Raw genomic sequence first — 16818 nt, 5'->3', positions numbered from 1 at the left:
TTATTGCCCATTTCACAATGCAAACCTCAAACCAAGAATCCCCAGAGGCCAAGAAAAGGAGAGATGCAATCCCTTCCCTTGAAATTTCTAAAATACTTTAACTTGATGGGTTAGCCACATGCTCCCCCAAATCTTAGCACTGGCAACAGGGAAAAAGGACCAATCTCCAACATCACTCACTGCTGCAGCGACACTGAAAGCGGTGAACACTCTTGCGGAGGACGCCTCTTCTCTACTGGGAGCTCTGACAGATGTGCTCTCCCACACTGACCTGCAGGAGTTTAGGACAAAGCCACCCCACACCGCATGCCCTTGCTGTCTCTGAACTGTTCTGCTATAGCAGTGGGGATTTTTCAGCAAAGAGGTGCACAAACGGCTCAAAACTGACACCGGCAGAGGACCATGCTTCAATCCCACTGAGTCTGGATGTCAGAGTCCAACTTTACTGGGACTACTTCTGTGAACCAGATGCTTCCTTAGGTATCTTCTTGACTCTTATTCAACAAGCTCCAAGTCCTGTGGATCCCAAAGAACATGGTGCAGATGGCAAAGCACACCTTGGATTTATTTTTTTTTTTAAACTGTTATTAAACCAGGACAGGGAAAAAAAAAAAATCAGCCCCGGAAGTGTCCTATTTCTGTCAAAGCCTTCCAAACCACAGCCAGGTCCTCCTCCACAGAGCACATCCCTCCATCGTTACCTGCCAGTTGATTAAAGTTGTCGTGCAAAATATATATAGATTTGAGGTTTATTTTTGCTAATGATATTTAATTATAATTTCAAAGGCTAATATCAAGAAATGCAAACAGCCTTGTGAGCACACCTACTCAGTTCAGCAGAATCCCTTTTGTGCAGCATTCTACAAGGCAAAAAAGGAAAAAAAACCCCCAGATTCTTCCCCAAATTAACCAGTAATTGTAACAGACTACGACTTTCAGCCTGGTATAGCACAACTGCATTGCCAGGAGAGCAGTTGTCTGGTGGAGACATTAATTCATGGGATGCCAATTCCTAGGTCTTTAAACACGATATGCCACCTACCAAGCAGCAAAGCCCAGTGTTGGTATTCAAGCACCTCTATAAGGAGATCCTTCATTTCCACTTGCAACATAAAAAAGATTTTTATTGGCAGTAGGAATGTATTATTCAAAAACAGCAAAACCATACAGCAGTCGTAACAGTTAACAAGTGCCAATAAATCTGTAAAACTGCACACCTTCACTAACACCACTTTTGCCAAATATCTGGGATATTGAGCACTTTGGACTAAATCTTGCAACAAGTTATGTACACAGATGGGCATCTTAGGATCAAAACGAGCACTGAAGATTGGTTTTATGTGTACAGAAATCCATTCTCATACAACAAATTGCACAAATAAGGGCTGAAATGGGACTGAAACGTGTCTTACAGGAACAGCATTTCATATCTACCTACCCAGAATATCTTGGCTAGGAGCGAGAAGGCAGGCAGGGATGTTTTTTAGAATTTCCAGAAATTATTTAATTTCTGTCATGAATCAAGATGCTAAAGAGTAGAGACACTGAAAAAAATCAGCTAAAGCAACTGAGTGATGTTATTTATTGGGAAACTCAAAGGGCAGTTGTTCTTGGGATGTAAAATGAGCTCCTGCTTATATTTATCGCCCCCCCCCCTTCAGCACCAGCTTTTGCTCAATTCTAGATGGTGCCAAAGCATAGCTTTTACCTTCAACTTCTCTTAATCTGTATCAGACAGAGAAGTTTTTTGGTTTATTTTTTTTACAGCCAAGTCTGCTGGGCTTCTCATTTAAAAGCTGACTTCTTGGAACACTTGCAGCAATCCCTCTCTCCAGGTAAAAAGAGCTTTCATACAAAATTAAGATGTAGTTTACAGTGTATTCCATGGAATAACAGTAGGGGCTCAAAAAACACATTTGCTCACTGACTACTGAAAAGAAAGATTTCATTGTAGCTTATGCCATCGGCTTCTGCCCAGTCAGGAGGTTCAATAAAAGCAAACACACCAAATAGCCTCAGACCAGTTGCACAAAATCGTTTTCCAAGCAGGAGCTGAATTTAAGCAAAGACTGCAGAGAAGCAACCCAAATGCCTTTGGTATTGCTCATAAAACTTTGCCAGCAAAGTGACCTTAAGCAGCAATTCTGGCAAGATTTACAGCTGCAATTCAGAGTAAAACACAGTGCTGCTTTAGGAAGTTGTGTTTGGGTCTTGGTTTTTCTTTCACCAGCAATAAAAAAGAAAAAAAAAAAAAAAGGAAAAAGAGGCACTAAGGCACGAGAGTTATCTAGGTTTGGGAATCAGAGAAGACCCAGGAAAAAGAGTGGTTTTGTTGCACATTTCTCTCTCACACCCAATGATCTGAGGAGCCTACAAGGAGGCAGGTGGCTTCAGAGCAGAGCCAGAGAAAGATTCTTCACCTTTCCAGCAATTGAAAGAGTCCATAAGGCATGGAGAAACTCGGAATCTGTGGCCTATCCACTTACTCAGGTGTAAGAAGAGACCTGCCAAAACAGATCCTCTTCACTTCTCCTGGTGCTACAAAGAGCAGGGCAAGGACAGGGCTTGCAGCTTGCACAGGAACAAGTGGGAAGAACAGGACTCTGCAGGACTGTCAGAAACACCAAAAAATCTTGACAAACCTAGTTATTGAATGATAACATTTTGTATCTATATAATTAATTTTCCCATGGATCTTTTTAATCTAAATCCACATATTAAGTGTGATAACTACTTCCATTCCAGAAGAAACAATCTATATAAAGTTCAAACTTAGCCTGACATAAAATTGGCTTGAACGTTGGCCTCAACATTAAAACATTTGGCAAAATGTTTCCACCCAAAAGGATAACTTACCTACCATAGGAGAATACAGAAGGGGAAAACTGAAGCCCAACTCAAAAGCAATACATAAACACACCACCTAACCCTCTCATTAAAAAGTTGTATGACTTTCAGACTATGTTTTTGTAGAATGGAGTTTCTTCAGGTCTGAATAATCCGTAAGAATTAACTGAATTAGAATCATACACAGAAAAGCTCAGTAATTTTTTTGTCAAATTTCCTTCTGATAAATTTACCTTTGATATTTAGAAGTGGAATTGTCATGTATTTTACTAAACATTAACAAATTTTCTATACCAAGAGCCTGGGAAAAACAGTACAACTCAGCATTACTCATATTTTTTTTTTCTCCTTTAAAACAGATTACGTGCATTGTGTTTAACTCTGAAAACCACAGTTTTCAAGTGAATGTGATAAAACTGAAAGACCAATAAATCCAGAATATTTTCTTTATGCAATGAGGTATCACAGAGTGCAATTAGTGACCATGAAGTAATCAAGTTTGTATGTTGTGCCTCTCATCTCCCTGCTGGAGCAGCTTGCAGTAACCTTACACTGTGAGGTACCCGCTGGATACGATGACATTTTCTTCTAGCTTTTATGCTCAAATGGAGCCGATTAAAACAACACTGGAAGAACTGAATGTGAATGTTTTTAGACAGTGAAAACTAACCAACCATATTGCATTTCTTAGAAATACAAACTAGCTCACGTGAGGGCTTGTTGAGGCTGGTTTATATTAATCTCTGCTGAAAATGATAATAATAGTGAATTTTATATTTTTTTCCTACATTTAATGATCAGTAGTAGAATTTTACTGGATTCACTACTCCATATAAAATCAAATTCCAACTACACCGTTGCTGCCATTGTTTATGTCAGCAATGATAATTTACAGGTGTTCAGATGTTTGCAAATAAACTTAATTGGAAACTGTAAATCACCATATACTCAAAATGCGTATCGGCATCCCAAGACAACAGAAGGAATTGAAAATGAGCTGCCTTCTGCAACTGGAAGCTTTTTTCCAGCTGACAAACAGTAAAAGCCAGTGACTCAGCTCACTTGGATTTCATAGTAACCTCGTACATTAAGTAAATGAATATTTCATATATACCTAAAGAGAGCATACATAGTGTTCCACGTACACATACATGGAACAAGTATGAATATACGCATACATGAACAGAGAGTTCCATGTACAAATAAATTACGTGGCCCTGTTGTAAACAGCCCTAATATCATTCAAAAAGATGCCAACCAAGGAAAATGGACTGGAGAGGTGAGGTGTATGATAGTGGGAAACCAGAAGATGAACCAGGCATGAGTCTTGCCAGCATTTTGCCTCTTATTAAAATCAAATCACTTTAATACTAGAGTTATAAATCGAACAAACAGGCTTCCTCAGCACCCACAAGTCATCATATAGCTCAGAAATCACTTGCCTGGAGGAAACAAGCATGAGCCTAAGCTAACATGGAAACCATGTGGAGAAGTAAAAGGAAAAAAAAATAGAGAGAAAGGCTCCTCATTAGTCCCCGTACGTCCCTGACATAGACACCGCACATGCATACATTCACACTGTGGCTACAACAACCAACAAAACCCAGGCAACTCCAGGCTTACCACAATCTGTAGGGTTACTGCATGTCCTGCATGCCCAAGGTCCTCCTAGGCTCTGATTACACAGAAGCTTTCAGGATGCGGGGAAGGAGGAAGAGGGCACGCTGGAAATATGCATGTGAACAAGCATTTTCCAAGGCAGGTGGTAGCTGCTCTCTTCCCCTTCTCTGCGGAGCACTTGCCTGCAGGGACACCCACACCACGCCTGGCTCCCAGACAATCCCCTCCACAATGTCACCCTGCACCTGAAGACAGTCTCCAAGAGTCTCCAAATGGACAAAGACAGAGATTTGGAAAGAAGTTAATGCGGTAGGATCCATGCACCTCTCAAATAAACTTTTCCATCTAGGTGACCACCAGTGTTGCTGGCCCAGACTGAGGGCGGGCAGAGGAGGCACACAGCTCACACCACTCTCCTTTTGGGGAGGGTGACAGGAAAGGAAACATCTCCCCGTCTCAACACACTGGAGCCACCACTGTCCCTCCCTCTGGGACCAGGGTTTTCAAACCCAACGTGGAGGGGGCTCTTTGCCCAAAGAGCCGGCACAGATAAAACTACCAAACCATGAGACACCCTCATGGAACGGGCAACTGCTGAAGTTTATGCAGGCTGGTTTAAAACAATGAAGAAAATAAAAAAAGAGAGTATCAAACTGAAAGCAAGCAAAGCAGGTGAGAATAAAGCCCATGATAAAGTCAGGGAAATGAAGAGATCTCATCTCAGCCAGTGACCAAGGAGAACAGAAGAGTTAGGACTCGTACTACCCATTTTTCCAAAGAGTCACCAGACAAAATGCTTGTTTTTCTGCTGACAAAAATGCTCACCTACTGAATTGTATTTCCCCAGTGCCTTTTGTCTATGTACCATGGATATGCGCAAATCTTATTCTTCTGGTTTTGATGCTTTTTTTTGCAGGGACATTTACATACTTTTCTGAAATCTCTCTCTACAGAACGAACATAGCTTTTCAAATAGTATTGAGCCGTACACAGGGAATATTTTCTGGTAGCAGATACAATTCCCCTGAACTGGATGCTTTGAAGTCAGATGCATTTCTTCTGAATGCATAACTTCCTTCTCTACGTAATTCTTCACTGTAGTCCTCTTATAATTCCATAAATCTCTAAATGGTTTAGAATTAGTTGATATAGATATGCATAATATTTTTTTAGCCCTGACTCATTAATTCCACCATTTTTTAGCTTTAACATAAATGGTATGTCCAAGTTTTTGTTCATGACTCATGTAATGACTAGTTAATGATTAAAAAAACTCTATTTACTGAAAATATTCTCCAACCTATAGAGGAAACGAAAGAAGTCAAACGTACCCCTCAAAACAAGTTTAACATTTTTCCATTAGAAAAATGGCATTGCCTTACAGAGAAGAACGAAACATCTTCACGTAGCAGGGTACCACGCACACGGTATGGAGGCAATTCCTTTGCTGGAAGAACAAAGTGCATTAGTCTGCACAGTATGAAGTATCATTCTATCCAAATTTAATAATCATGGATTCACAGACTCAAAGAATACCACATTGGAAGGGACTGCAAGGATCATCTGGTCCAACCTTCTAATAATCTTATTTCCCTCGTTCTATTGTGGCCTCTTTTCAACATTTAAATATTTAGGGTAGGGTGGCATAAAGCAGAAGAACTATAAACTATTAACAGTTCAAAATAAGGTCCTAAACATTTAGGTGAAGGTAACATTGGAATGTATCTCTCTGACACATAAACACTCACAAAAGCTGCACCAAACCTTCCCATTGGTGTGAAGCGATGAGTTTCTATCAAATTAACAGGGTGTTGGAAGTGTTCTATAAGCAAACAAAACAAACAAAAAATCCTAGAAACTACATGACATACCATCAATCTGTTCAGTAAACGATTTTTTTTTTAAAATAGAAAAAAAAATAGGTCTTGGGGAAGTCTTGAGATACCCTGTCCATCTGCCTACCCCAAAGCAGAATCAATTCTGCCGTAACTGTTCCTGATAAGGGTTGGTTTAGCATGTTCATAAACACTGCTGAAAATGGGGAATACACAACCGCCACCCAAGCAATCTATGCTAGTGCTGGACCATTATAGAGCTTTTTTTCCTAAAACCTGAACTAAATCTCCCTTGTTCCTATCGCACTATTTCCTTCCTCTTTGCAGACAGAGTTTGCACATCTCTCATTTTCCCCTCCCTCAGCCTTTTTTCCCCTACCCTAAACAACCACTATTTTCTTTAACTTTTTCTGCTAAATCATGTTTTTGAGACCTCTAACGAATCATGTCATTCTCCCCATGACTCTGTCCAAGTGTTCTTCACTGTTTCTGGTGCAATGTCCAAAACAGGATCCAGGGCTCTACTTGTGCACAGTTACAGACTGACCATTTCTTATGGTCTCCTACTGTGAATTTAAAAACCGCTGACAGCCCTCTCCCCACTCCTGCCCCCAATTTCTACTGCTACACAGTCTGGCCTAGCAAGCGTGTAAGGAACATGCAATGCAAGCATCTGCACCGCTCACCTGTTTTTGAGATGTGCCGCCAGGTCACATCGCTGCATGACTTCCTGACATACAGAAGAGAAGGGGCACAAAACAAATAGCTTGTCTAACAGTTTATGAACAAGAATGCTGGATTTTTTGCAGAGTTTAAAGTGGAGTCTTTTTCGATCCAGTGGGCAGAAATCCTTCTCCTGCAGAAAGTTCCTTAGGCACTTGTAGCAGAAAGTGTGTCCGCAGGGAGTGTCCAATGGCTGCAACAAGGGCTGAAGGCAAATGTGGCAGACCAAGTCATCGTCCACTTCGTTCTGGTAGTTGTAGAGGTGGTTCTCCCTTGTCCAGTGCTGCTGGCCACACTCGAAGCACAGAGGGTTCAAGGAGGCGTTCTGCTCCACCGAAGCCATGTCGTCACCTGTAGTCCCCATTGTACAGCTAAGCAGGCTGACAGACCCTCCTCCTCATAGGACGGGGTTGCTCACGTAAAGCTCAGAGGGAAGCAGCTCCTTCCAGGGTGACTCACGCTCTTCAGTCAAGTGTCATTTCCTGCAACAAATAAAGAAATAAAAATTACTCATTTTGCATGAATTATGGAAGTTCTTGTCAGAATTTTTGACTTCTGGGTTTACCAAAACACTGCAGCTAGACAGGTTAGGAGAATATTCCTCTTTTCTGTAAATTTGTCACAGAAGAGAGCAACAAAAAACCTGTAATATAACATAAACATTTTACGGCCTCAGAACAGCTGCTGCTGCGCTGCACAGTTTTCACCTGCAAGATGACCAGTTTGTGACAGCAAGGACACCGCATTATGCAATGTCACACTAGAAGCGTGCAATTAGCGTCTAGCACAAAAATACCCTACTGTGGAACAATGGTTGTAGGACCAAGTAATTAAATGTGTTCTTTAATATGAGATTATGATTTTAATCTGGTCCTACTCTCTTTCCTGGATTTTGACTATTAATGTAGAATATTACACATTACAGGTCTAAACAGACTGCATTAAAAAACCAGCAACAAACGGCTTACCCTGTTCTTTCCATTAATAATATTGCATTTTTGCCACCACTTACCATCAGGTTTTCTATGTGGGTTGCTACATAGCAAGAGGGACTGCTTCTATCCAATACACCACACTTGATTTAGTACAGAGGCCACTAATAAAAATACGGAATAAACTAATCATATGAAGCTATTGGTTCCAAACAACTAACCTGTTTTGCTTTTTATCTAACAAAATTACAGCATACTCAATGTGATGATCATCATGTCAGTCAAAGGACTGCAGGTCCGTCACTGTGGGATTTATTTTCTAAACTTTGTAAGTTATTAAACCTTGCCCCTCTTAAAATAGCTACCTGGTCAGGACACTGTGCAGCCATCAGTCTGCGTCTTCAAACACTGAATCCTTACCCTCCCAACCTTATTTGCCCTCCTTACAAAATCATGTTGCTTGACAGTCATAGACCAAGATGATTTAGAAAATAAAACAAATTTTCTCACATTCTTAAGATACCGCCTAATTCGTTAGTTTTGGTCAATGTTCTCATCAGTGGGGAAAAAAAGAAATCAAATTTGTACAACGCTTACTTTGTGCCCAAATTCTTCATTGCAATTCAGCAAGCAACACTCCTGACAGACACTTACTGTATTCTAGCAGAGTAGTAGCAAGCATATGGAGAAATGAAAACTGCTAGTCTAGGTACCATCATCTTTATTTTTAGCTGCTGAAATGCAGTCATAAATATATTCTGAAATTCATGTGGAACACACGCATTTCACCATGTCTTACTTTTTAAGAGAATCCCTGTTTTGGTTTTTGCCCCTTAACCTCGCACGGCCAAGCACAAGACTTAGAGCACATTTTACAAGGATTATTATATCCTTTGACGCAAAAAGGATTAGATAGTAATTTGTAATCCAGGCTTCTATTCTGCCGTGGAAATTGATGCTCATCATTGCCCAGACTCGTAGTAGATAATGTGCACCTTCTGGAAAGGATTTCATGAGGGAAGAGCATAGTGGTTCTTTGTTACAGGAGACTAAGAATGCAAAATGAGACCCCAAAAGAGATTACTCAAAAAAAAGTCTTAAATGTATTATGTAAGAGTTCAAAGATGGGAGAGCAGATAAGGAGAGCGGCGCACGGGGCCGTCGCGCTCAAACCACAGCGCTCTCGCCCTGCGTTCCTGCTACTGGATTAAAGCCGAAGGGATGAGACCTGTCTAATGGTTGCCCTTTATGTAACACAAAATAAACCAGATAAAAGCTCCAGAAAAAACACTGCATTGATTTGTGACTTTACCAAACTATTTTGCCACTTCAGGCACTCAGAGAGGAACAGGCGGCGCGTGTCGTATTGTACTTGGGGGTACCGGCAGCACCGACAGGCGGGGCAGAGGAAAAGGACAGGCAGAACAGGTAGAAAAAGCCATTTTAATAGCCTGTTGCCCAAATGCTAGACAAACTCCTACTAGTGACTACAACCAGGACTCTTCCTCCTCCTCCAGGGAACCCAGGTCCCAAGAAAGGAGCAAGTCCTACATCAGTGAGGCTACAGAAACACCCGGGGACGATGCTGCATGCTGCAGTTATGGAGCTCCTCTGACAGCAAGCATCCTGAATTCACCGTCTTGCCGGCTTCTAGCACTGCTGTTCTTTGAAGTCTGCGTGATTCCCATGGCAGTCTGCTGCAGAGCACCAGGCAGTGTCATGCAGTAAATATAGCCATGAGCTCCTTTGACCATATATGTGCTATGGTCAAAGATACCTGCTCCCCTCTTTTGGAAGGGAGGCAGGTATCAAATCCTTTTGCGTGTTAATTTTTTTTTTTTAAATAGCTTACTATAAATTTTGAACAAAAGGTAAAATAAGGGAAGTTATTGAGAGATGAGACTTTCACTGTTGTGTTTTAAATTATCATGGCAAGCCTTCTTTCTTAGGAAAGGTATAGCCAGAGACAAGCTGTAGTTACTGAAATCACAAGAGTTTGTCCTCAGTGAAACCTAGGCAGTCACTCTCTATTGCCCACCGCTGAAGGAGGTGAGCAGACAGACCTGTTCCAACTGCCCCATCCCAAAGTCTTAAAGCTGCTGGTGCAGGGACGAGCTCCCTCAGCTGTGCTTTGCCGCTCCAGGCCAGGGGCAGGCTTGTTTCTGCAGGCTGCTGACATTGCCACTAGTGGCTTCGCAGCACCACCAGTGTCCTGTTAGTTTAAACCATCAATAAATACCATATAAAGTAATGCCACTGCCTTTTCTGCAGCTGACATGACCACCCTTCCATCACCTCTCTGCCGGCAGAGCTGCGGGAGAAATAGATAGAGGATTACAACATGAAGAGTTTAAAAAAAAAAAAAAAATCACTACCACCACCCAAAAAAAACCCCAACCCACCACCAAAAACTCCACTGAGATTTCTTCACTTTTGCACTGCTGTCTGCTTCCTTCACTGCTGTACTGCATTTGGGGCAAGCCTGTTCCATGACTGAGGAATCAGCCACCAGGATTTGTATTGATTATATACCACAGCTGCCTCATTATCAATTCCAAGACTTTCTACAGGCTATTCCCAGTACAAAATATCAACTGATTTACAGAGTCCATAAACACAATATTTGTGGTCTGAGCAACAATTGGGATGGTAGGCAGGGTCTCAATTTCACTGACGTAAAGCACTATATCCCTGAAATCCACAGTACCAGAGCATTTATAATGCCCTACTTCAAGCCTCCTTATGCATCCCTTGTATCATTTGCTGTATCTCTTATCACTGCAGATCACCAGCTCCACAGGACGACATCAGCTCAGGAAAGCTGCAAACAGGAAAAATAGTCAGAATTACAAAAAATATGAAGAGGGTAGAAGAGCCAGCCCGGCCTGTTATTCAAGTCATGTAATTCCCTAGGAAATAATTCTCCTGGGACTTCATTACGACAGCCGAGCAGCGCAGGTGGTGCCCTGCTTTCAGTTTTAAATCACAATCTACTTGGGAACTGGGCAAAGACTGGAAATACAACTGTGCAAATTTTTATTTTTTTAAGTGGAGCATGCATGAGAGCGATTTTAGACTGAAAAAGACGGCCTTATCCTTAGGCCGCCTCTAGCTCTGACTTATCGATTCAACCAACATTCTTTGGAGAAGCTTGACACGTTTTTACAAAAGCACAAGATGTCAGGCTTTATTCCTACATCAGATTTCACGATGTTTATTCCTTCTGTCTGAATGGGCACTATAAAAAAAACCCCAAAGAACCCAACCACAAGCAAACCGGAATTCTAGCAATAACTTAGCTTTTTTACTATGGTTGTCTTTTTTTTTTACAAAAAGCACAAATAATTAACACTAGTTTCAGTCTGAAGTTAATGGAAATACCTATTTTGCAACGAATGCTCTCAGAGATTTAAGTAATCTATTTCTAAATTCCCATATTACAATCCTGGAGACTGTTCAAAATTTTACAAAAACTCTGACTATACCCCCAGAAGCAAACAACTAAGGAAAATAGCCAGCTTACCAACTAATCTCTCTAAAAAATTATCTTTAATATACCAGAACTCCCTATTTTGTTTACTACCTTATGCAATTTCCTCAACCAAAAGCAAAGGTTCGATGAATGCCACCCCTGTTCCTTTGGCTGGACTCCGGTGTCCCTGTATCCCAAAACCGCTGGGATGCAGATCTCTCAGTTCTGTGGCTAACACCGCTCCACACCAGAATGGACATCTTCTCACTGAGATGTATCTAACCACTGAATTAATGCCTAATTTATACTGTGTAGCTTAAACCAACTGCAGGTGAGAAAATACCCTCCTGTATTTCCTCTCGATTCAATGCTACTGGCTGCTGGCTTCTGGTTCTCATCCCAGTTTCTTATCTCTCCGCCGTGGAGAAAGGGAGGGTATGGAAAGAAGTTATAACAGCTACGGTGAAGGTTTCATACGATACTAAACTCAGGCAGCCCTTTCCTGGTCAGTCAGATTTGTACCTGCAAGGCAACGCATAGCATGTATCGACCAGTAACTGAACAACAGTACGGTCATCACCCTGGATTTTGGGAAAGGTCGGCTTAATTTTAAAATGTCACAGGATTTCTGAAGTCTGTTCTCCACGCCCATGGCACCCAAGTGCCCAAGCTAGCTAGGGAGGATCTCAGGGTACCCAAATTCCCCTGCCTCATTCAAACGCCAGGACTACAAACAGGATCTCTTAGCAGCCAGGAGTGGATCAACACAAGCCCCAGGAGAGGGAAACTAGACAGTGGTTACACCCATTGCTTAAAACCATATCGTAACCGATTAAAAATTAGTTCTTAGTTCCCAGTCCAGTATCCTTCACAGGAATCACAGCACCAGGCTGATGGTTCGTAACTGTTTTCAAAGCAGACCCTAGCTCGAGTGGAAGAATAAAAGATAGCAGAAACTGTATTATAAAAAACATGATGAGAATAAATAGCTGGCACACAGCACTAGAGGAGAAAAGTGTTATTCCACATCTTCCAATAAGCGTGACCTAGCTCATTAGATACAATATCTGCTTTAATATTAAAGCCATATGGCAAACAAGCAAAGCAGAACTAGCAATTTTTATTGACTTTACAATATCCATGTTAATTATGCCGATATCCAAGGGCTGCACTGTCTTCAAACCAAACCCCAATTCGATTCTAGTCCAAGTTTATGAGACAGTAATCCTGTTAGACTCTTCCTCTTTTGAAAACAGAAACAACTGAAAGTGTTGTCATAAGATGGCATCTGGCAGCTCAAAGTCAGGAAAAAACCTATGAGAGATGGGCAGAGCACAGTAATTAGATGGGGACGGATTTCTGCTAATGCTGCAGCCACACTGTCACCGCATGCCAATTATCCAATACACCTATTTTTTGTAGCAATGAGCAACCCTTTTCCATGTTTTTTTAAGTCGTTCAGCAGAATGACTGGAATCTTTGTAGTCAAACTAAAGAAAATTGTGCCTGAACAGTGACTTTGTTCCATCAAATCACAAGCAGGCAAGGCTGGGCTTGCAGTAAAACCATCTCTCCACTGATTATTTCCTTGCCTCTGTGCTTGCCTTTTTGCTCCATCAAAGCAATGCCCACATGGTGAAGGTGTCAGCCCTATACCAGATGTTGACACGGCATCATCGCTGCGAAGGCAGTGGGTTGCAAGTGATTCTTCTCCTTCCCCACCTCAGGGCTGTGGGTTTTTACATGCAATACCCTAAAAAAGATGTGCCCACGCGCTCCCCTTGCTGGGTATTTCTGGAGTACGGCATTTTTCCAGGATGCAAAATGAAACCTTGCTTAAATCTGGTGAATGAGGAGCTTTTGGGAAAATTAACAGGACCCTAAGTTGTGTTCGGTATTTGTGGAGTGCTGTGTTTCCGTGGCAACGGGGGGCTACGGGCTTTAATTACCGCTGCGACGTTAAGGGCCACGGCTGTTCAGCGGCGTGCGAATGGGCAGGAGGAACGCCTGCCCTGCCCAGGGCCCTGCGGCTGCCTGCGGAGTTTTAGGGGGGTCCGAGCAACCATCGCACCAGAGAAGGAAAAGATGTAAAGAAACGGGAAACCGAGGGGAAGCACAAGATCATCTGACCTTAGGAGAGAAGATGGATGACGCTCGCCTCCCCAAACCAGCACCTCAAACCCAGGGGTGCTCAACACCAGGGGATGACGGGAAGAAAGAGAAGGATGCGGTGCCTGGAGATAAAACAAGTGGCCAGAAGGTTTTGGTCAAACACACGAAGATCATCCTGCAGCCATTTTCCACAGCACAGACGGAATGGCTTCTATTTTGGGACCAGGAGATTAAAATAGCTTTACTTTAGTCAAATCGGTCTCGAACAAGACAGGAAAGATGAGGATTGTGATCCTACAGAGGTCTCTGCAACGAAATATCCATTCTTTATAGCAAATACAGAGCTACATCCAATAAATCATCTCAGAATAGAAAGAGACAAGAGCATGAATCTTTAACAAAGACGCATCTACAGATTAAACTTCCCATATTCCTACTGAACAAGAGGAGCGCTGAAAAAGGAGGAGGTAAAACGCACAAGCCAAGCTAGATGAGAGTCACCCAGGTTCGGATGGCCGGGCTGCTCTCCTGGCCCTTCAGGAAGCCTGAACGCCCTGGAGGAGAAAGGACTTGAACTTGCACCCCCCTCCTCCGCAGGCACAGCAGCCACTGCTGCCCACCTCACTCAACATCTCGCTCACACGTATTTGCCCTTCTCTGCCATCCCGTTTCACAAGAGATGCGGTGGCCACCTTTGCAATTTGCAAGAAGATCCATTTTCGGGGGGTACATTCGATTTCCTGCTAAGGGGAAAGAAAAAAGCCTGTTTCTGGGGGCTAACCCCGCTTGGGGTCAGAAGCCACCCCACCGCAGGAACCTCCAAATGCAGGACAAGTGCCTTGGGGCTTGAGATGCTGCCAGGTCTCCCAACAACGGAGCAGGTTTGCAACTTTTAGGCCTGAGCATATAAAAAAGTTTGCCATGAAACCTCCTTCAAGCTCCTAAATCCCTTCTGGGATTTTGCAGCAGTGAAAAAGATAAATAAAAATGAAGCAAAGTGAAATGAAAATAATCCACACTTACCTGCCAGTAGAGCCAAAGACAAACTTCTTTCCTAGAGCAAAGAGCATAAAGCAAGCAGTATCTCATTACTACTGTTTTAACAGGCGGGCTTTCACATCCAGTGGCAGCCAAAGAAGTACCCCAACAGCCAAAAATCCATGACAAGGAGAAAATTAGCTAGGCTTTCTTCTCACCGACAGAGCAGAGGAAAAAGGCAAGAAAGAATAAAACATTTGCTTGTCCGCCATGGTTATTTTCTGCAGTGCAATCTGTCCACCAGCCCTCGCCATATGTGCCACCCTTTCTGTTTGGAGAGATGAAGGCAGCAGAAAGCTGTCCATCAAGATGCTAAACCTTCTGGAAAGCCCTCCCCTGCGCGCTTTTGCCCTGAAACGGGGACTTTTGTGGATGAACAGAAAACACTTAACTAGATTAAACGTAGCTGGTTGCTGGTTATGCACAGAGAGAATTTGATTTGATTAATTCAAATTTTAAGGAGCTGAAGCCACTCAAAGAAAATAAAGAAGGGAGCGGTGAGCTATGCTCCCTTTTTCTGCCCTCTGTATAACCAGCCCCCATCCCTACGGGTGTGCATGGAGAAAATTCAAGGAGACAAGACTGGGATTAATCACAAAATGGCTTTGATGCCAGAGAGAAGCTGGGGGTGGAGGGGTGGAAAGAAGGATAAAAGAACTTTCTGGGCAGTTAGATCGCAGAACTAACTATTTTCAGAGAGAAACACCAGCCCCATCTCTTCCTTCGGGCATATGCCACCTTGCCTAACGTGTTACAGCTGGTTTCCCCCATCAACCACAATCTGAGTGATGGTGGAAAGCTATTTTGAAAGGTAAACTACGCTGTTACTAAGCAGTTCTTCAGCTAAGCCACGTAATGAAAAGAAATGGAGCTACCTCCTACTAAGCTAACAAAAAGGAACAATTCTCTCTCAAAACAAGGATTTTTAAGATCTGTGTGAGATGGAGCCAAGCGGACAAGCTTTAGAGACAGCTCAGGTAAATGATAAGCCACATGCTGCCCTTGCTCTGCAGGAAAGCAGGTCGAAAGCGGGAGCGAGTGCCCATCGGCTGCGAGGAACCTGTGACAGCCCATGGCCAGAGGAAGAAACCTGAAAGTACGGGAGAAAGAGTGCAGGTGATAGTCTAGACAGAAGGTTTGCAGCTTCAGCCGCCAGCCTCAGGCTGCCAAACAGTGCCCCGGCAGCTCAGGAGCATCACTTGAAGAGATAAGGCAATCCCCTAAACCCGTCTGCCCTGCCTAGAGACTGCTTATTTTGTCCCTGATGAACGAAAACAAATATCACCACATTCGGACTCTCCAAAAAAGAAGAAAGAAAAAGCCACCTTAAGAACCACAGTCAAAACAGCATTTAGCTTAGGCTACCTAGATGCAGACCAAATTAGCCAGGAGATGTGACTTGCTCGCGAGCAGGGGTACTGTACACAGGGTGACCGGTTCACCTACGAAACCACCGCACTTGGTCTGCAGCCCAGTGGGACCAGGGAGCAGCAGAAAGCCATGCCACCGGCTCCCGCCACCCCTTGGCAAGCCGGTGACTCATCCCGAAAGCACTGCCCTGCCTGAGCAGTCCTTACCCCTGCCTGGGAATGATGCTAGGATGCCACCCGCTAGACACCACCTGAATTAACCCCACGATAAAGGAAAGTTCTTCTGAGTCTTAACGCCTTAGGGGGATGACTCCGCCCCTCCCTATTCGCTCTGCTGAAGACATTTCGCTTCGCTGCTCTACGTAACTGAATTTCCACCTGATTTTCAGGGAGAAATTTCCTTCTGATCTATGTAAAAAGGTTATTTTCAGAGCCAGCTGCCCGACCCAGCTTGGAGCACACAGGAAAAGCAGAATGCGACCTGTCCTCATGCTCTTGTGTATTTATACAAAATACCCCCTTATTATTTTGTAGGACGCTTGTCAGAAAATAAAAACTTTACATTGAGATCTTCTGCTTACGCTCTCTACAGGCACATGTACCGTACCTCAGATCGATGTACTCTGTGCACAGATACAGAAAATAAATGGCTCCACGCATCACCAGAATTTACCTAACAAGAGCATGTTAGATCTAGAAGCTGTAGTCTTAAATATACAAATAGCATCTTAAGTAAAAAAGATTTAAATATTTTGTATGTAAACACGTCTTTACATACGCAGTAGACTTGTACTTGATCCAGGGCCTCCAGACAGGATTCAGACAGGGAGGTGGGCACCGAGTTGACTATGTAAAGTCAAGTCTGGTTA

General features: G+C 43.0%; 1 protein-coding gene across 6 annotated transcripts in view; it reads right to left on the bottom strand.

Moving 5' to 3' along the window:
* LNX2 (ligand of numb-protein X 2) overlaps window positions 1-16818 on the bottom strand; it is a 61072-nt gene that overhangs the window by 21614 nt on the left and 22640 nt on the right. For 3 of the 6 annotated variants that reach the window (XM_035902539.1, XM_035902541.1, XM_009647129.2), the window contains one exon: window positions 6989-7507. In XM_035902539.1, the coding sequence (XP_035758432.1) occupies window positions 6989-7389 (401 nt within the window). In that variant the 5' untranslated portion in view covers window positions 7390-7507. Of the gene's footprint in view, window positions 1-6988; window positions 7508-10196; window positions 10269-10686; window positions 10779-16818 lie in introns of those variants that run through there. The other 3 variants (XM_035902540.1, XM_035902543.1, XM_035902544.1) reach the window with 2 other exon arrangements.

Source organism: Egretta garzetta, unplaced genomic scaffold (genome assembly GCF_000687185.1).
Source record: "Egretta garzetta isolate BGI_Z169 unplaced genomic scaffold, ASM68718v1 scaffold279, whole genome shotgun sequence".
In the NCBI taxonomy this organism is placed as follows: Eukaryota; Metazoa; Chordata; class Aves; order Pelecaniformes; family Ardeidae; genus Egretta; species Egretta garzetta.
This window is presented reverse-complemented; position numbering and strand designations above follow the sequence as displayed.